This window comes from Nestor notabilis, unplaced genomic scaffold (genome assembly GCF_000696875.1).
Source record: "Nestor notabilis isolate BGI_N333 unplaced genomic scaffold, ASM69687v1 scaffold4084, whole genome shotgun sequence".
NCBI lineage: Eukaryota > Metazoa > Chordata > Aves > Psittaciformes > Psittacidae > Nestor > Nestor notabilis.
Window position 1 is genome coordinate 40,550 of NW_009924147.1, and position 20,095 is coordinate 60,644.

General features: G+C 48.2%; 1 protein-coding gene across 1 annotated transcript in view; it reads right to left on the bottom strand.

The window, feature by feature from the left end:
• Positions 1-16,583, bottom strand: part of FRMD4A (FERM domain containing 4A) — a 33,152-nt gene extending 16,569 nt beyond the window's left edge. The window contains exons 1-3 of the mRNA XM_010012480.1: positions 16,449-16,583; positions 9,916-10,057; positions 1,817-1,950 (exon numbers count right to left, since the gene is read on the bottom strand). Of these exons, the coding sequence (XP_010010782.1) occupies positions 1,817-1,950; positions 9,916-10,057; positions 16,449-16,496 (324 nt within the window). The 5' untranslated portion in view covers positions 16,497-16,583. The remainder of the gene's footprint in view (positions 1-1,816; positions 1,951-9,915; positions 10,058-16,448) is intronic.
• Positions 16,584-20,095: the final 3,512 nt, after the last annotated feature.

Sequence of the window (20,095 nt, forward strand, 5' to 3'; positions counted from 1 at the left end):
TATAAAATGCCCAAGAGTGGAGCAGAACAAAATTAATGTGGGCTACCATGCTGCCTCCATAAGCCGAAAAGTATTTGCAGGCATGGTCCTGAAATGTAATCTAAATTAATAAGTAACTGGAGTAGTGATGGCCTGGAGTAACCTGATGCCACCCTTATGAATGGTTCTGGCCATGCTGATTTGATTATGCCCCCACTTTTAACCCTTTTTTATCTCCTGGCTTTCAGTCTTCTCCCTCTGTTTCGGCCGTTCCCATGCCCAGGCAGAAAGCACCAAGGGCAGCCTGAGAGGAAATACTTCCAACTCCAGGCTGCTGATGGATGAGCTATAGAGGTGCACGACGGGGTCAGATTCCACGTGTCCATCAACTGCCTCTCTCGGATCAGAAAGCACCAACACTTTCTACCAGCTCTTAAGGTGCTGACAGATGGGCTGTGGCCAGCCCTGCTGCAGCACATGAAGGACATACTGCTCCTTACCAGCAGCTCCATGGTGCAGTGGGAGCTGCTGCAAAGTGCCTGCGGTTAGAGCGAAGGCACTGGGCTGTGAGCTCCTGCAGCTGTGGCAGAAGCACATCTTCTGCAAGGCATTAGTCATGGGCAGTGAAGAAGAAGAGACCTTCAGCCCTTGCTCATCAGCCCCCAAAGAGCACCTGACTGCTTCCTGCAGATGATCTTGGCTCTGTACTCAATGGACTGAGGAGACTGGATCTGTTCCTGGGACCTTTATCAGCACAAGTTGTTTGCTGAAGTCAGCTAGGTGGGAAAGGATTGCTTGTGTATAGTAAAGGATGGGAACGGGGGCAGCAAAGGCTTCTGCTGACGTTCTTTGTTGAGAGGTGTTTTTTCACAACTCATTGTTGGTGTTAAAACTGTAGAGTAATTGAAACAAAGTGCAACAACAGCTGAATCAGTGACCTACTGCTCCCATTTTTGTCAAAGGCAAGATACACACCACGTATTAAGCAACAACTGGAGGATCTCAGTGCCACTGCCTGCAGCCAGCTTCCTCTTGTGTCACACACCACCATTTGTTATTAAATTCCCATTTTCAGGCCTGGTAAACAAAGGAGGACTGATGAATGACCCAAGAGTATGCTGCTGCTGATCTCCACATGCAGCTGCAGCGGGGTTGTCACTTCCCCAAACATTAAACTGATCTCTAAGCTGGTCTCCTGTGTACTCCAAGAATGAACTGGCAAGTGAGTGGGAAGGTTATGAGTTCCTGAGCTGTCCTGCACGTCCTGGGATGACCACATTGGTTCCAGTTCGCAAGGTCTGCCACTACACTGTAATTTCCCTCCATCAGTGCCAGAGCTTTTTGGATGAAGGGAGTCTACATGGACTACACGAGACCTTGTGTCCTGCATGTAAGAATGTGCTGGGAGAAGAAAGTGTATCAGCCTGTTCTGTGGTTTTTTGCTAGTGAAGCCAAAAGCATTTGAGAAGTGATTACCAATATGCAGGGCAGCCTTTCCTATGCCACTGAGGTAGCTGCATATTCCCACCAAAGTCAATAAGAAGTGTGGCTGAATGCATTTAAACACAATTTCAAACAGCAGACATGGAGCACATCCTAGCCCCACGCCAACAGGGTACTGACATGGGGTCCCCTTCTCTGGGGGGCAAACGTCCTGTGACATTGCAATTTGGGGCCAAAACATCTGGACCTTCCTTAGGTCTTTGTACAGTGGGCCTTTTAAGAGGCGACTATGGAAGGAATCTCTTCTCCTGACTCCAAACCACCTCCAAACAAGGAGCATGCTACAACAGTGCCAGCAACAAGGTGTTACAGGAATTACACATCCATTGCCTACCGCTTCCCGGAGACAGAGCTTCTTCAGCTCTTCCAAGCGTTGGCGCAGGGTCTCTTCCAAAGCTTCTTGCCTGGATTTCAGTGCAGCCAGCATGTCTTTCTTGGCAGACTGAGAACTGTCTGACTCTTGGGAACCTGTCAGTAAACAATGATTTCACTAGGCCAGCTGACAGCAGAATACACATCTGGAGCACTTGTAATTCTACCAAAGCCTGGATGCAGTCCTTCCAAAAGGGAATCACACTATGACATGAAGCAGGTGTTGCCCAGTCATGTTTGTTTATGGCAAATTCTTAATGTTTAAGCTATCAGACACAGATTGGACAGTGGGGCACACAAAAACACTTGTAATCATTATCTGGAAAACTAAAAGCAACAAAATCATTCATGTAAAGATCCTAGGAAAAAAACCCCCGTACCATTCCCATGCAAGTTCCCAATGGCAAATAACAGCACAGTTTATGAGTCCCTGGAAATGCATTTTTTGGAAATTAAGTTTAGGAGAAGCTATTTGACAATACAACCTGCTTCTTAAGAACTGCAGTTCTCCTTGTAGCAAACATTTAATTCAATCCACCTACAGAGCGCCTGTTCTGTGAGCAAATGTAATGGAACAAAATGACCTACTGAGATTCCTGTAAAACACACCAAAACAACAATAACCCACAGGTCCCTCTGGGACAGTAGCTGTTTCTCGTGAAGACACAGGTCAAGATATTTAAACTGGATGTCCAAATGGCTTGACTTTTCAAGTGGCAATTACCCAGCAGCTTCCACTGAAGTAAGTCCATGCATGAAGTCAGACTCTGTTGCTCAGATGTCAAGACAGCATTTGTAACTTCAGCTCTTTAGGGGAACTTCCTGATGGTGTTCCTGATGTTGTTTTGTTTTGGGATGGCGCATCAAGTGCTATCCCAGATCTAGCATCTCAAAGAAGAAGCAATGTTGCTTGCCTCCATGTTTGGGTCCCCAACTTGAGCAGCTGATACACCTCTTGGCCACAGAGCAAGGACATGAAGGGTATGGCTGTTCTGTGACATGAAAAGCAAGCTCAAGAAGGGGTAAACATGATCTCTACATGCTTTTCACTCGTATTACTGGCTGTTGCTAAGCTGTAGTTCAGAGCATCCACCCTTAGCTCTATGGAAAGCCGAGTTCTGGTGTCTGTGGTGGATCCGGAGGTACGGTCCCACGTGCGCCCACAAAAAACACTGAGAGCTACAGCTCCACACTAAAGCTCTGCCCCACACGCAGCTCTGGAGCTCTACCTAAGCCTACATCTGATGCTTTTTTATTAAACTCCATAGTGGGTCTCGAGTGGGGCTGAACAGAAGTGTACAGGTGATCTAAGGTATCTGAGATGTCTCCTGTGGGGTGGTATAGAATCACAGCACCATAGAGCTGGTTTGGCCTCCAAGCATACAGTGAAAACACTCACCCTGAGGAGGCTGGTTGCTGCCATTTCACAGAGCTCTGAAAGGAACCTGGGAACAACTCTTTGTTTTGGCACCAAAACAAAGTGAAACTCGTGCTTTCAGCTTCATCTTTCATTGCCACTATTCCAGCAGACCATTAAAGATAAACTGACTGAGGCAACCAGTGCCATGAAACAGTTCTGCATTGGCCCAGAGGGAGCTGAGAATCTCACAGATCTCTTCCACCAGTATTTTCTGCAGTTTTCATACAGGAAGACAGCTGTGAAACACCACCCTTCTTTGTCACACCTTTTATATGGCTGTCCTGGAGAGGAGGAGGTGGACAAGGGGCTTCCTGAAGGTCAGACAGGTTGAGCATCATCAGACAAAGGAGGACAACCTCCTGGTAGTCATCCTCATTACATCTGGGTTTGCTTTCAAAGAGCAACAAAACAATTCTGCCCACACATCTGTGCTGCAAGAACTTGATGGGATCTTCTAGAGGAGCCTTGTGTTTGCACTGGCAAATGCTCTCTAACATTTAGTAATTCTTAATGGTAAACCCTGGTGAGCTGTTACTTGTGAAAGCTGAACTGCTGAATTTCTTTACTGAATTGCCAAAAAACTGCTGAGTCCTGGTAAAAACTTGCTCATGACTCCAACAGATGTTTCAACCCTTCTTCTTTTCATTTATGACAGCTTTAATGACTTACGTTTCCCTTTCAACTGCTGTTCCCCTTTCCTTCCTCCCTGCTCCCTACCTCCCCACCAGCCTCGGGTTTATTTTTGAAAGCTGTTCGTATTTGCACTGTGGGTTGCCACAGCAGCTACAGAGATGCTGAAACATTTAAAAGCATAAGAATAGCCCAAACCCTGGCCAGACGCCTGTGCTGAGCCGGGGTATGCCGACAAGAAGGAAACAAACGGCTTCTGGCTGAGCTGGTCCAGACCCAAATCAAGAAGAGACAGTTCACAGCATCTGCTCCAGCTGTGCTTACCTTGTGTGAGAACCACACTGGTCTCAACCAGTGTCTGGTGGCAGCGTCCACTGAGAGCACATCTGGCCATCTTTTTACCCCTTCCAGAAAGCAAAGGGACTGGGGGAGATCTGGAAGTTCATTGTCACGTTCTGAGTTAAGCAATGGGATTATTACTGAAACCAAACTCAGCCCCTCCTTGGCATTAACCATAGAGTCGTAGAATCAGATACGTTGGAAAAGACCTTTAAGATCATCCAGTCCAACCATTACCTCAACACTGCCACAACCACTACTAAACCAGTTCAAATTAACCTTTCCCAAGTGTGTCTTTGTATCACAAACTCTTCTAGTGCAGTGAGGGTTCAAAGGCACTCAGTTCATGGCTTGTGATCCTGAAGTTTTTTAGCTTGACCAGAGCTGACTTAGATAATCTCTTGGGCATAATGCAGGACTTGCTTCAGACCTTCCTGAAGCTTCTCCTTCAGAAAATGTTCTGTTCTGTTTGGGGGTTTAAAAATTATTATTTTTTCTTTAAAAACCAAACTATTTTGGGGTGTACTATTAGATTTCTATGTGTTGGATTCTCTGCTTGTTCTCACAGCTGAAAAGCAAATGGGAGACTTGATCAGTCAAGAGACTCACACCCCTGTGAGATGCTTGTAAACGAGCACAGTGCTTTGTATTGCTGGGCTGCCTACAGCTTCCATTAGAGGCTCTTTATTTATAAATATGTATAAATCCAGCCTCGAGCAAGGTTGTGACCACAGACCCACTTCTAAAGCCAGTGGCAACTGACCCGAAAATGTCAGAACAAATCAAAAGGCCATAAAAACAACCAGAGAAATAACCAAAGACCAGCACAAACCACACCAATCAAGCAGATACTACCTTAAATCAGCCTTATTAATCTGATGCTCACTGAGTCATGGCTGCCCAGCGTCTTCCAAAGGGGATCATCAACAGAGAAAAACCAGTCCTGAAAGATCAGTCCTAACACGAGAGACTCCTGCTGCAACAGAGACGGCTGACTGGGAGGCTTTCTCAGGTATTTTATCTCCTACATTAGGGCTAATTCCTAATGCAGTAAACAGGAGAAAAGTTGCTGAAATATGTGATTTCCCTGTCTGGCTTTTGAACCTTTCTGTGACACTTATTACTCAGCCTCCTTTCCGTTTGCTGTGCAAAGATTTACCAAACTGCATTTGAACACAAACTTCAGCAGAACCACTCGATGTCCCTAAAAGAACAAGGGTTGTGAAGACACACCAGGTAGCAAGCACACGACCTTTCTCAGCATGAACCCACTGAGCTGGGGGCTGGTTTTATAGCTGACATTGCTGATTTAATTTCAAAGCCAAGTTAATTGTACATGTCCTTTCCTCCTTACCATACAGGGTGGGACACAGGCCTTGGTGACCTGACCATCCACTTAATGCCCTATTAGACTGTGGATACACTACTCAACTTCGGATTCCCACTTGGCCTCTCTGGGCTGCTTCTCCATCCACTGACATTCAGGAGAACATGAGCTGTGAAATGGGGGGAGAACATGGTCCTCCCTTGTCCAACTCACTCCTCCAGCAGAATTAATGGCTGAGCTTCTTCACCAGTGCTAAAGGGCTGGTTCACTCCAACACTGGTGAGGTCAGGAGAGCCTTGGTGATGTTGATGGGGATATGAAGCAAGTCACATTCCCAAAGGATGTGACCAAAGCAATGTGCTGTGCCTGTGCAGATCTGCAGGGGGCCCTGGCTACCAAGTGTCACCTCCAAGACAAGCTTTGCTTTAAAGCTTGTCAAAGGGATGCGACTAGCAATATGAACCACCATTTGGAGAGGAAAGCCCTAGCAGTGACTCACTGCTTCTCCCTATTTCCTCCACCTATTGTAGCAGAGTGGTGTCAGCTTGGAAAAGGTATAAGTGAGAAGGATGAAAACAAGCAGGGAGGGTAGATGGGATGCTGAAGAGCAGAGGGAGCCAAGGCTTTAATAGCCAGTCTTAAACCTCCCCTGGTGCAGCCTGAGGCTGTTTCCTCTTGTACTCTCAGATGCAACAAGGTGGCTGAGCAGCAGCAAGGCAAAAGCATCCGGGCATCAATTCTATTAGGAAAAGTTTCTTCACTGAAAGGGTGCTCAGGCACTGGAACAGGCTGCCCGGGGCAGTGGTGGAATCACTGTGTCTCTGGACGTGTTCACAAACACACAGACGAGGCCCTTAGTGACATGGTTTAGTGGTGGCCTTGGCAGTGCTGAGGTAATGGTTGGACTTGATAATCATAAAGGTCTTTTCCACCCCAGTTGATTCTATTTCTCATTTTATGAGTCTCCCTCTCCAGGAAAAACATATCTAAATATGGCAAACGCTTCATGCTACATCTGGCTGCTGGCTCCAGCTCGCTGGCACTTGGCTGATGTCCCCTGTGCATGGCTGTCCCCTGAGCAGGGAGGGAAGGTCCCCCCACGCTTGCTCGGTGCCAGAGCCCGGGCTGACTCCCCACGCCAGGATGTCAGCACGCCACAGCCAGTAACCTCAGACAGCCGCTATCGCTCGTCTCGGCCCGACACATCGGATATCCTCCAGCTGGAGCTGCTCCGCACAGGATGTGCTCACATATCCTGTGGGAGACTCGTCTTCATGGCCCCCCGTGCTCATGGGCCACACCGGAGGCTGTGCGGGTGCTGTTATCTGCTCCAGCACCCGCCGGGTGATCCAGCTGGGATACAACCTCCCGGATGGAGAACCGGCTGCCTGGGCTCTGTTGTGGCATTTCGCATGTTAACAGGTCCCTGTGCAGGAAACCTCCACTTGGTATTGAAGGAATGGGGCTCAGCGAGCTCCTCTGTGGCATCTCTGCCATGAAGAAGGTGGTCTGGTGTTCACACCAGTGGTAACCCAGTGATAATGGGGCTCCTCACTAGACAAGAGCCCTGCAGAGCTCCTATGGCACAGATTGCTCCGGAGGAAAAATCCACCTTAGACCCAACTGTCTCTGCTGGCTTTGATGAGGGTTCCTGCCACTGTGAAAGCAGAGCTTTTATTCAGGGGCAAATCTTGTCCCAGATGCCCAGGGATGGCCCAGAGGTCCTGAGCAGATCCCTGAGCTAAATCACGGCAGCCCACTGCTCTGGGGGGCCCCTTCAGAGCCAAAATGAGAATAAAAGTTAAGGAGTTAGCTTGTCAGAAATGGACCTGGGAGCACCAGGTATCACAACTGCAACTCTGCACTGGACACAGGCTGAGACCAAGGGCCTGGGAAACACGGAGCAGCTCAGGCTTTGGCCCTAAACTGCTGCGACCATGAGGAAGCCACTGTCTCTGTAAGACTCCATCTCCCCTCTGCTGTGTCCTGAGGCTGTAAGTGATGTGGGGCAGTGACTGCCTCACACTGCACTGCAGGATCTTCACCAGACAGTGTGACAACTGTGGAAGCCCAAACAGATTTTCCTTGCAGCCTTGCTCCAAACCCAGGGGAGACATGCCAGTTTCAGCATACTCCTCATGGTGCTGACAGCCCCTTCAGTGAGGAGGAGTGAGATGGAGAGAGGAAATGACTACAAGTAACTTCCAGGAAAAAAGGACCGAGAACAGTAGGAAAGTGGGGGCAAACATTCGGTCCTGCCCTTGTGATTGCGAGTCACTCAGGGTATTTATAGCCTGGAAATCTACTTTTTAGTAGATTTAGCAAATGATTAAGTGGGCACTTAATCATTTGCACTTCTCCTCTCCAGCACGCAGGCTGCACCACGATAACCCATCATTGTTGTGGCTGTGTGCTGATAATCTCTGGCACAATGGGAGGAAATGCAAAGGTTGGGATGGAGCCAGTGACTCTGCCCACTGGGAGAGGCAGTGAATGCCCCCTCTGGTCCAGTGGGACAGGGCCTGGGTTACCTCTGCCAGCTGGGATGAGCGAAGGGGCTTTTAGAGCAGAAGGTGACTGTGGAAGCAATCCAGGGTCTCCCATTCCATGGTATCTGTCTGGCATCTGTCTTCTCTCTGTACTTCCTAGCAGCTGTGCTGGAAGGCACACAGCAAGCCTCACAGCTCTCCTTAGTATTTTGGGGAGAGCTCTGTCCTCACAGCCGGTAGGATACAAAAGGCACAGCCGGTAGGATACGTGCAGCAGTAAAAGCATGGGCAGCTCCCAGTGTGGGATATCCATCCACATAACCATGAGAGGCACTGAAGCTTTCCTGGGCCTGATTTTCTGCTGGCTTTCACCTGGCTACTGCTCTCTCTGGGAGTGAGAGCAGGAGCAGACCCCCACGCTTCTTTCCAGGAAGGCAAAAAGTCAGCGTATCGACATGAAAACAGGATTACTACCAAGTAAGTAGTTCTCAGAAACTTAGGAATGGTGCCCAGGAGGCTTCGGTCTTGAAAAGACCTAAAGAACTTCCTTGGGGTACTTAATGTTATTTACTTTCCAGCAGGAGAGCTGGAAAAAATGCCAAACAAATAAAGAGCTCTGACAACCTGACACTGCTCTGGGAGCTCTCAGCTACTGCAACTCCCTGAGCGATGGGAGGCACAGATGGTGGACTGTATACTTTGTCGGGAAGACTGAGGAGCAGAAAGGCATCTCTGTTTGCAGGCAAGGCAAGGAATTGCACAGCAGGCTGCTCTGGAGCTCTGTAAACACTGCACGTTTTAACCCCTTGCTGGATATTTTCCAACCTATTAAGAGACGTGAAGGATACAGTGGTGCAAAGCTGATCTGCTACACCAGTGTGGGCTCAGTTTGAAAGCATTAGTGTCCTTAGATGGACTCTTCCCTTGTCAAGCATGAGAGGGTTACTCTCTGCTGTTACCCATCTCAACACAATCAGTTTTGATAACTTCATGTGATGCTTAAGAGAAGACATTTAATTGACTGGAACTGTTAATTACAGGGATACCAGCAACCTTGCCTTCCTGAAGAGCTGCTCACCTAAGCAGCTCCAAGCTCTTTGCAATCTATCAAGCTTTGCTCGTGGAGTGACATTTAGCACTGTTGTACACACAGCTTGCCTGGTTCAGGCTGACGTAAGAGTATCAAAAACATACAACCTCCTGACTCCCCTTCTCTGGTCCTTCTTTTCTCCTTCTCTGCACTAGTTCTCTGTATCAACATCTTTGGGGCTTCTTTCACAGATTATGTCTTCCTCATACAGGAAGGTGCTCTAAGCCACAAAAAGAAACCTCTAGGTCCTCAGCACTAGTTTGGTAGAGAGTGCTAGGGAAGAGCTCTTTGGAGCCTGGGACACCAGCCAAATTCCAGCAATAGAGAAGCAAAGCAGATGTTTCACTCTGTGAAGAAGCCATGCTGCCCCAACACCGCTGAGGGCCACCACCAATTCCCAGTTTCAACTTCCCTAGGGTGTGCACTGGCTGGCTGGGGGCTCCTTCACAAACACATCTGCCTAGGGATGAGCTGGATGCCAAGGGGTGATTAGAGTAGAAACTGTGAGGACAAGACGAGGTCCCAGCTGGAAAGGGAGAGGTTGGAGATGACATCCTGGGGCCAAAGAGGAAACGAGTGGTGGTAATGACAGAAGGGGAGGCTGCTGCCTGTGCTGTTTGTGGAGCAACATGCTGAGAGATAGACACCTGGATAGACAGAAGGGCTAAAGGGAAGTGACTTTCATTTCTGCAGTGCAGCTCCCCATCACACCATGGCCATGGCTCTTCCCACCATACTCTCTCCAGTTACAGGATAAAGGACCTACCTGATGACAGAAGACTCCCGCTGCTGCCGCTGATAATTTTGCCTTTACTCCCCATGTTGGCCAGCTTTGAGGTCTTGAGTGTTCCAGTTTCAGTCAGGTCAATCGCAATCTCGCTCAGGCTTCTTGCAGCATGAATCTTGGACTGGACATGGACACCAGAGTTAGTAATGAGCTATTAAAAAGTGCTGCTTTAAAGCTCACAGAAGGGAAAAGTTCCTTTTGCTGCGGCAGGAAACAGGCTTCCAGAGAAACTTGGATTCTTTTACAAGAATAGAAGCAATCTGGCACAGTGTTCACTGCTGCACTTTTTACATTCTTAAGTGGGTACAATCCTGGCATTGTTTCCTGCTGTTTATGTTCTCTGCTTTGCCATGCACATTTTTGCCTCTTAAACAAACCAGGTATGGATTAACTGTGTCACCACATACAGTAAGAAACCTTCTGAAATGCCAATCTGCAAAGACCAAAGGCTAAAGACCACCTCTAGCATGTAAAGGAAGCCAGGAGGGGCCTTTCCAAACCTGCTTTGGACCAAGACACAGTGGGGAAATGACATAAAAAGGGCTGTCATGAGAAGACAGAAGAAAACACTGGCAAGAAAACACATGCAGGTTATGGTCCAGACTAACAAGCCACCCCTACTGTGAGGACCTCTTCAAGCATTAACATTACTCCAGTAGTTAACAAGAACCAGTCCCAACTGGTCACACTAGGGCACCATCTATCTTCAGTCCATTCTCCTGACAGCCTCTAGCAGGTGCTTAACCTGGGCAAAAGGACCAAGAACACTGATCAAAATTGCTGGGGAGGGCTCTTCAGTTATATCCCTAGCGCTGTTGGGAAGAACCCTACATGTGTCGGTGTGCTGGGTGGCCACAGGTATATTTCAGTCCTTTTTCTGACCAGTACAGCCTTAGGATCACCTTAAAATAGCAACTGCCACATCAGAACAACCCTCTCCAGCCCTCTGTCTCATTTCTCACTGGAGTCATCTCCAAGCACTTCAATTCTGAACTACTGCTTATGCTCTGAGCCCTATTTTATGTACTGCTGGTTGAATGTGCTTCAGGTAACAAGCCATGCTAACAAGGAGGGAACTGACAGCCAGGAAGCAGCTCACTGTAACATGGCACACAAAAACGACTGCTACTTCATCTCCAGCCTGGAAATTGGCTTCTTGTTCACTGACCCTCATGTGAGCAACTCAGTCACAAATGCAGGGAGCTTGGAGCTCAACCCACTGTCCAAATCTCACAAGCCCTGTGCTGCTGAGCTTCAATCCCCATGGCCTCACAGGGCCACTGACAAGCAGCTTTGATTTCCCAGAACCCAGCAAGCTGCTGGCATCTTGTGCCAAGGCTGCACAAAGGCTTCTGTTCAGGGAACTGGTGAAGCCCCAGTTCAGGATCACGTCTGCACCTTCTCAGGGCCAGAAGAAACTCTCAGCTCCAGTCATACAGTTCATCATTACAGTGCTAACAAATCAGAAGGTGATTGATGTCCACATACCAGGGTGTGATCTGTTCCCACTGGAACTAACATGAGATGGGACTACAAGGAACACTTGCCACGATGGGATTTTCAGTGTTTCACATCTTCAGGAAGCAGGAATCATTTTAACAAGAACTAAGGCTGAACTGATGGCTGAATGCTCACCAAGCTGAGCTTTGCTCTTAGCCCTGTTACTGATCTGCTGTAGGTAAGACACTGAAGGTTAAGTTCTTAGTGATCCCCTACCTCTGCTTGCACATCACTGAAGTAACAAGGGAGGTAAAATGTCTCTCTGTTGCACACTGTGTTTTTAAGATGAATTTAAGACTGCAAGTGAAGACAGCGCTGACAGAGCCTTATACTGAAAACACCCTCAGAAGTATTATCATCATTTAACACTCTTGGGTATCTATACACGCCATCATTACCATTCAGAGGTACCCAAGTGCCTCACATGCTTATTTCCACAACAGCCCCAAGAACAGGGTGTGTGCACTCACTGATTTGAGTGCAGAGGCTTAACTACTTGCCAAGATGTCAGAGCAGATCAGACAACCAGTACTGACCCTCTTAAACTAATGCTACAACCAGTTAGTCAGACACTTCTCATTTCCAACCGCGCCTCCCCAAAATCAGCCCCAGGAGAAGGATAGCACTCTTTTAGCTTCTTGATCTGATGTTTCTGGTCAGAAACAAGGTCTGTGAAATATGTTCTCCAAGTAACTCTGGAAGGTTAGTGCTCAGTGAAGAGGAAAGTCACTGCTTTTTATCACAAGATTTCCTGCTACTGAAGTCTTGATAAGGAGCCTGAGCATGAACTGCCGTCTTGCTGCAATGCCAGCTCTTTGCAAGTAACAAGTCTTCAGAGTGCTGCTGTCCTGCTGATTTATCCCCTGCAGGTGATACATGTAGGGTTATGCATACCTTGGATAACCCCAGGAACAAGCATAACTGATCAAACCCAGTATCTGCCTAACCCAATATACTGAGTCCTTGCAGTGGATGTCTAGGAAAGGTGCAAATCCCAAGTCTGCACAGACAGATCCTGCAAGGCAGTGGTTTTTCTGTATTTGTAGGGCAGTTACAGCAAGAAGCCTTGTAGTTGGTTTCCATTCATATTCAGGCTGCAAATTACAGCACGCTCTGGCCCTACCTGTTTGACCAGGCACCAGCTAAAGTGCTGAGCGAAGGCAGTGCAGCTCCTGTGGTCCTGGCTGATGAGCCAAACCAGCAGTGCCTGGAGGTGTGCCCAACATAGGGCAGATGAAAACATAATATAACACCAAAGCCTGGCATCCCTGGTGCCGGGAGGGAGGAAAAAACAAACCAGAAGAGAGCAGATAGGGGATCAGCAGGGCAGAGTGAGATTCCCCCACAGAGGATACAATCCAAAGAGAAGACTCCAGGAAGACCTTATTGTGGCCTTTCAGTACTTAAAAGGGGAGAGACTTTTTAGCAGGACCTGTTGCAGTAGGATGAGGGGTGATGGTTTTAAACTAAAAGGGGAGATTCAGGCTGGACGTGAGGAAGAAATTACTTATCATGAGGATGGTAAAACACTGGCACAGGTTGCCCAGAGAGGTGGTGGATGCACCATCCCTGGACACATTCAAGGCCAGGCTGGATATGGTTCTGGGCAACCTGATCTAGTTGAAGATGTTCCTGCTCATTGCAGGGGGGTTGGACTAGATGAGCTTTAAAGGTCCCTTCCAACCCAAACCATTCTATGGTTCTATGAGAAGGTTTTAGACCTGACTGCAGTTGTGCCACCAGCGCCCTGCACTGAACAGCGGGGATGGAGCATCTCCTGAAAGGAACGGGGTTAATTTTCCATGCTGCTCAGTCCCTGCTGCCTCTGCTCCCTACAGCAATGCCAATCAGGCATGGGGTGGTCTTGTGCTTTGGACAGCCACTCATCAGAGGCAGGAATCAGATCAACAGCTCATTTCATACAGGCCAGTGAGCAGCAGCCTGAGATAGACTCTGTTCTGAGAGCACAACAGTGGAAAGCTAGATTACATCCCATTAGCACTCCCCCGGGCCCTGCAGTCCCTCCAGGCTCAGAACCTTTCAAGCACTTAGCACAGACCTGCCAAGTCTGATTTCTATGGAAGGAGACTGGCTCATTCATGAGTCATTTCAAAGCATGGGGCCAAACTGATCCCCCGTGTTGTTCTGACAGGGTCAGAGGGTGAAGACAAATCCATCAGCAAAATGCAAGAGTAGATGGACACTGGGGATGAATTTATCCCTCCTGCCTGCAGTGATGGGGCTTTGCTGCAGGTGATTTTTTGAGACCCTTGGCCTATTTTCTACTGGTTCATTCAGGCAAAAAGCCTCATGCTTGGAGGAACGTGCTGTTGGAAATTCCCACAAAATGGGACTTCTCAAGGCTTCCAGGCCCAATCTTTGATTGACTCAGTGCAGTCAATGGAGCAAAGACGTGCCTTGAAGTCCTGCTGCATCTCCCTTCTGGAAGAAAAGGGAAGCTGACAGGAGTTCTGCACACTGACATGTTCACTGTGGGCATCTTTTCAGTCTCCACGTTACGCTTTGATTGCAGGGAGAGACAGAGCAGCAGGGAGGAGATGCTGGGAACTGGGTGAGCTCACAGGAGTTCAATGGGGAGCGGGGCTGCAAAACAGGCTGGGACCTCAATTCCTTGCAAAATGGCCAAAATCCAGGCAAGCCTGGTTTTATTTCCTTCTAAAAGCACATGAAGGGGTTGTCCAGCAGAGCTGTGCAGAAGGTTCAGATCCAGCTCGTGCCCAGTTATGTGAGGAGCTCAGTGTTCAAGCTTGCTTCATCACTGTGTTGTATCTCCTGCCATCTAATCTCCATCCCTGGAGCACAGGGTCAGCTGCAGTGAGCCCCAGGAGGCTTTTTCTTCTAAGTTTGTTTTTATTTTTCTTTCTTTTGTCAAAACTGTATGAAATGGCAAGTTTGGACATAAAAGGAAGGAATACGTAAGTTTTGCTTTGAAGTTGGAGATTCAACTGAAGTGGGGGCTGAGATTTAAGGGGATGCAAACCCATACAAGCTGAAACTCAAATAAATGTTTGTCTTAAGCCCTTGAGAGCTGAAATGAAGACATTTCACAACACCCCACTCTGGTTTAGGGTTTTCAAAAGCAAAGCACACAGGAGTACAGTGTCCTGGAGTGAGCAGCAGGAAGAGCTGATCAATTAAAATTGATGGATCTATCAGTCTGGATAGTGTCACGTCAAAGACAAGGACAACAGAGTAAAATACCAGCTTCTTTTAAGAGAAAGGGGCAGAAATATTTTGTAGGCCTTCATTTCAAAGCCTCAGCATGACCACTGGCACTATTGTGACAAAGCACAGTGACATGCTCACAGACGTGACAGGTTGACAAATGGGGGCTGGTAGATGGTGCTGTCTGTAGGAGTGTGAGAGAGGGGAGATCAGATTGAAACACAATCTGCCAACAACAAAAGAAGCCACTGATGGGAAGTCCTGGGCATTTAAGAGACCCAGTTTCTTACCAAAGAAGTGGGAGGAGGAGGGAATCTCCTTTTGTTTGTGGGTTGCTTGTGACCTAAATACCTTGCAGCCAGATCAGCAAATCCAGCTGGCTAAAAGCAAAGAAAAAATATGAAGTTCTGTTTGTTTGCTGAGGTGGTTTTGGTGAGAGCACAACAGAGGGGGCTGTGCACTGCCCTGGAGCAGAGCAGGGGGACAGGAAAGTGATACTCGGTGTAGGGTGTATTTTGTCCATACTCACAGTTGGCACTTAGGGGTGGGAAGTTAGCTACGTCCCTAAATTCAATACAGCTCACAGCAACTATAGTGAATCCTGTTTTTTTCTGCATTAGATGGGACATGGCCAAACTGAGTGTAACCATGTGTGCTGCCCAAGGCATCCAAAAGTCCTACCCACTGTACAATAAAGTGACAGAGATGGTGATGGGGAAAGCAATGTCAGAAGGTTTAGAGGGAGCTGGACTAATAGCACACTGATGGTCCTTCACATAATGTCATCAAGCCAAAACACTGAACTGGCAGAAAAATAATGCAGCGAAGAAAAAACAGGAAAAAAACCCATTTTTCTGCCAGTTTAATGGGCTGAACTGGCTCATGAAGGGAACTCACATGGCCAGGGCCTGTGTGAAGGAGGGAGCAGAAAATGCAGGCAGTGCTCTCAGCAATAGCATGATGTTAAGACTGCTACAGCCATTTGGAGGACCCTGCATGGTCCTGCCATCTCAGCAGGGATGGGGAGTAATGCAGGCAGCTGTATAAGAAAGTGCTCACTCAATACAGACTCTGTATTGGAAAGTTAAACACCAGCATGCTCATGTGGAGAGGGGTGTCTGCATGAGAAGTCTCTCTTCTGCCTCAAAGTGATCTCAAAGTCATCAAAGCAATCTCCTGCTGCTTTGGGTATGCCTAAAGTTACTGCTGATGAAAGGAATTAGAGGAAGAACACACACTCCTCTGGTTTCAAGGTGGTTTCTTTTGTGTATTGAGCTGCCCTTTGTGCAGCACCAGATTGAGACAGTTTCTTTTAAGACCAGGATGTCAGCATCCTGCCCCCCTTCCGTTGTGAGATTCTACATGGAGACAGACATAATATCCCTAGCCCTCATTTCTAGGAAAATACAATGGTAGAAAGCAGGGGACAGATTCAGGAACAGGTATGGAGTATGAAGCTACTTTAAACTCAGTTATTGGAAGCTACCCCAACTTTATGACAGATTTCAAGAACCAGCAGACACGTGGAAACCATCCAGACAGAGACGCGACCCTATCTGCTTGTAAGCTTTGTCTCCCTCATTTTGACCACAGTTCAGTACAACCTGTCCCTCAATCCTCACTCCCACAGACATGAATTTGATACAAATTCCCCCAGTCTGGCCAAAGCTAGTAGATCGTTTGGGTCAATCTGCCTTGTTTCTGATCTCAAGTGGAAAGGGAGGGCAGGAAAGGAGCCACCATCTGGACTTGACCTTGCTGGGTTTGGGGGGTGTGAGAAGGACTCACCCATCATGATGTGCACTTCCCACCTCCACCAGGCTTACCTTGCTTTGCTTTCTGTCCAGGTAGAACTGATGTTGACTAATGGCCATAGCCCAGATAGACTTTATTAGTGCTGGACAGGCGTACCACGTATGCACAGCAATGCCACTATGCCCAAAAGTCCTCCTGGTCACAGATGCCCTGGAGAGGAGAAAAGAATGAACTGGTTATACCAAGGTTTCTTCAGATTGTTTCCTATAGCAGAACCTACCATAGGCCTCATAGCAAAAGCTGCTGTCTTTACTGTGCACACCCTTACGCTAATAGGAAAAAAATGCTTAGAGAACAGCAATAAAGAGCCAATCAGCCAGGAAAGCACTTACCCTAAATAACTCCTCAAGTTAGCATGCTCCAGAGGACTAACAGTAAAGATCATCCAGTTTGTCCAGTTCAGACTGTATTCCTGGGTTTGGCTGAGCTGATGCTGACCTGCTGCATGTCCCAGGGGAGTCACCAAGGGCAAAGTACGTGTGAATCCTGTGTGTCTCATCAAACGCTGAGACACCTCAGGCCAAGTCCTCACACCCTCCACTACTTCTGGCTTTGGACAGTGGCTCTCAAATATTATGACCCAGGTGACAACTCAAGAGCCACATGCTCAATGGCTGCTTTAGGGAATGTGGGAGAAGCTCTTAAAATACCTTTATTTCCTCAGTTGTAAACAGATGTAACAGGACTTGCCAAGATGTATTGGGAAAGGGGAGTTGTGAGGCTTGGAGACGGCTGCCTCGTGCCCTGGAGAGAAGAATGTGACTCTGCAATGAGCTGTGTGCATATAAACCCAGGAAAAATGAGAACTAAATGTTTCCTCTCCATGACTTCCAATTGTCCTCAAACATTAGCAAAAGGAATGGGTTAGGTTTCCCTGTGCTTTCACAGCTGTATAAAACTGCTTGAGTATTCCTCCCAACCCTCAGCTCCAGCCTCTGACACCATCACACACAGGATCACAGTGTCCTCGTTGCAGAACTCCTTCCACTGCAGGGATGCAGCACTGGCTGGAGTAAACCAAGCCACTGATCTACAGAGCCCCAGATAAATGAGGTCCTCCCCTCTAGTCTATTAAGAAGAGTCTTGTGGTGGAGTATAATTATGAGGTGAGCATGGGTACAGAGGCTAGCTCAGAAACATGGCACTTATGTTACAGCCTTTCACACAGGGACATGGATGGCGAAGAGGGGCCAGTGCAGGATGTGCTATGGAGGGGCTGCCACAGTCCATAGCCAGCAGCGTTCTATGTGATGCAGATGTGGAGGTCGCACAGCAGAACAGCCCAGGAGCTCTACTGTGGACTGCAAGGGACGGTCAACTCTTTTACCAACACTTAGAAGTCCTCGAGCCTTGCTAAGGCAGTGGTTTCCCTCCTGTGTGTGCACTGGCCACCTCTCCTCTGGTGCCTGTGGGCTACTGCCTTGTAGGTGAACACCGGGAGGCACACGGTCAAAGTAAGCTGTGACGGAGCCAAGAATGAAAGAAAAGCAAAGCTCTGCAACAAAGTGGGAACTTCAGCCTGGAAAGGGCTGACAGCTCTTGTGTCAGAGCCTTCTCAGTGCTGCAAAATGCGTTACAGTCCAATTGCAGAGCTACAAACTGAAAACAGCCACGGCCAAAGCAAACAAGGCCTGGAACCGCTGGGATCTCATGTTTCGGTGTTACCCCGTGCTGAGTCCTTTCCATGCAGCTGGAGCAGAAGACCTGGTCCCATTAGGAGCAGTGTTCTTGTGAGAAAGCTCTGTACAGATCCAACAGGACACCAACTTATGGTGCTAATGAGGGCGGGTGTGGGACTGCCTCCCCCTGCCACTGCACAGGGAATGGAGCTGTGCTAGGCAGTGCTCTCGCAGTTGACGCTGGAAAGGGGATCCAACTGTGGATGATATGTTGGTTTATGGGACTTAAACTACCACAGCCTATCAGGCTTTAAGGCATTAAGGCACTTGGTCATGGGCTAAAGCCTTAATTCTGGTGTCATCCTATTCAGTTCAAACTCAGTTACTCATTCTGAACTCACAGAAACATGCTCTGCAAGCCATCCATCTTCTCATCTTAAAAGCAGTCATTTCCAATTCTTTTTCCTTTTGGGATCTGTACATGCTTCCCATCAAAACTGCAGACCTGGTTAGAAAGCCTTCAGACTTAGCTGGTTATATCTGTGGACTTGTTTTTCACAGCTATCTTTTGGGGATCTGTGAGAGATGGCCTCTTCCATGACTCCCCTCCATACCCCTGTGGAATTAACCCTGCCGATACCCCCTAAAATGTACCATTTCCCTCTTTTATGGGATAAGCAACCACGATGAAGAGAGTTTTAAATGGCTTGTTTGGGACAGGAAGCCAAGGGCAGAGGCAGGGCTTAAAAACACACATTGTGCTGCCCAGCCCTGGCCACAACCACGGAGCAGTGCTTGCTCTCCTGTGACTGTGGCTTCGCTGACTCAGGCTCTGGTTTGGCTACATGAAGAGGGATGCAGAGAGAACACTGTGTTGGCTACTTCTCCACCTCCAGACGCCAAACAACTCCTCACAGGAGTCCATCCTGCTTGGCCAAGAGGCTACAACCTGAGCTGTGTTCCCACCACGCCACTGCAATGTGCCGCGCTGCTTTACAGCCAGAGCACCGGCTTGACCCGCGTGGTGGTACTCTGTGGGTACAAAAATCAGCCAAGTTCATTTCCTTGTAGCGAGGAAGTGCCAGGCTGACAAGCTGGGCCGGGGTTTTGTCCTCCTGGTATTGACTCGGAGAAACAACACAATGGAATGAAAAACGGAAGCTCTTCTGTGTCAGTAATTCCTATCATTTAAACACAAACACCACAGAAGAGGTTCCTCTGTGTGGTCACATTTCATGCATGGCACTGAGTTCAAAGATCATCATGATTTTAAGGTCTCAGAGCTATTTGCTTTCTTTCCCTTGAGATTATAACAATTTCCTTGCCATGTAACAGTCTTTCAATACCTAAAGGGGTAAATCTGGAGAGGGACCTTTTACAAGGGCATGTAGAGACAGGACAAGGGGGGATAGTTTTAAACGGACAGAGGGGAGATTTAGATTAGATATTAGGAAGAAATTCTTCGCTATGAGGGTGCTGAGGTGCTGGCACAGGGTGCCCAGAGAAGCTGTGGCTGCCCCATCCCTGGCAGTGTTCAAGGCCAGGCTGGGAACAGGCGCCTGGAGCAACACGCGCTAGAGGAAGGTGTCCTTGCCCGTGGCAGGGGTTGGAGCTGGATGAGCTTTAAGGTCCCTTCAACCCAAACCAGTCTGGGATTGCTGCTCACAGGAAAGGGCCAGCCTGGATGCCGAGGGGCTTCTTGCTGCTGGTGGCCTGCAGCATGTTTCAGATGTTTGGTGGGGAAGCAGTGCAGCACCCCCAGCTCCTGTGGCTGGAAGATCTCCCAGCGTATTCTCAACTTTACTCTGCAAGGTTTCATGCTACTATTTACTCGCTTAATATTAAGCAGATGCCTCAAGGCTCTGCTGACCTGGAGCTGCACAATGATCCGAGCTGCTCCGCTCAGTTTTAGCTTTAACAAAACGCACCTACGGAGACAGGCACCGTTGGGCTGGTGTCTTGTTCGTATCAGGGCAAATAAGCACAGAAACTGCATGCAAAATTCCCCTAATAAAAGCAGATGCATTAGCAGACAGATA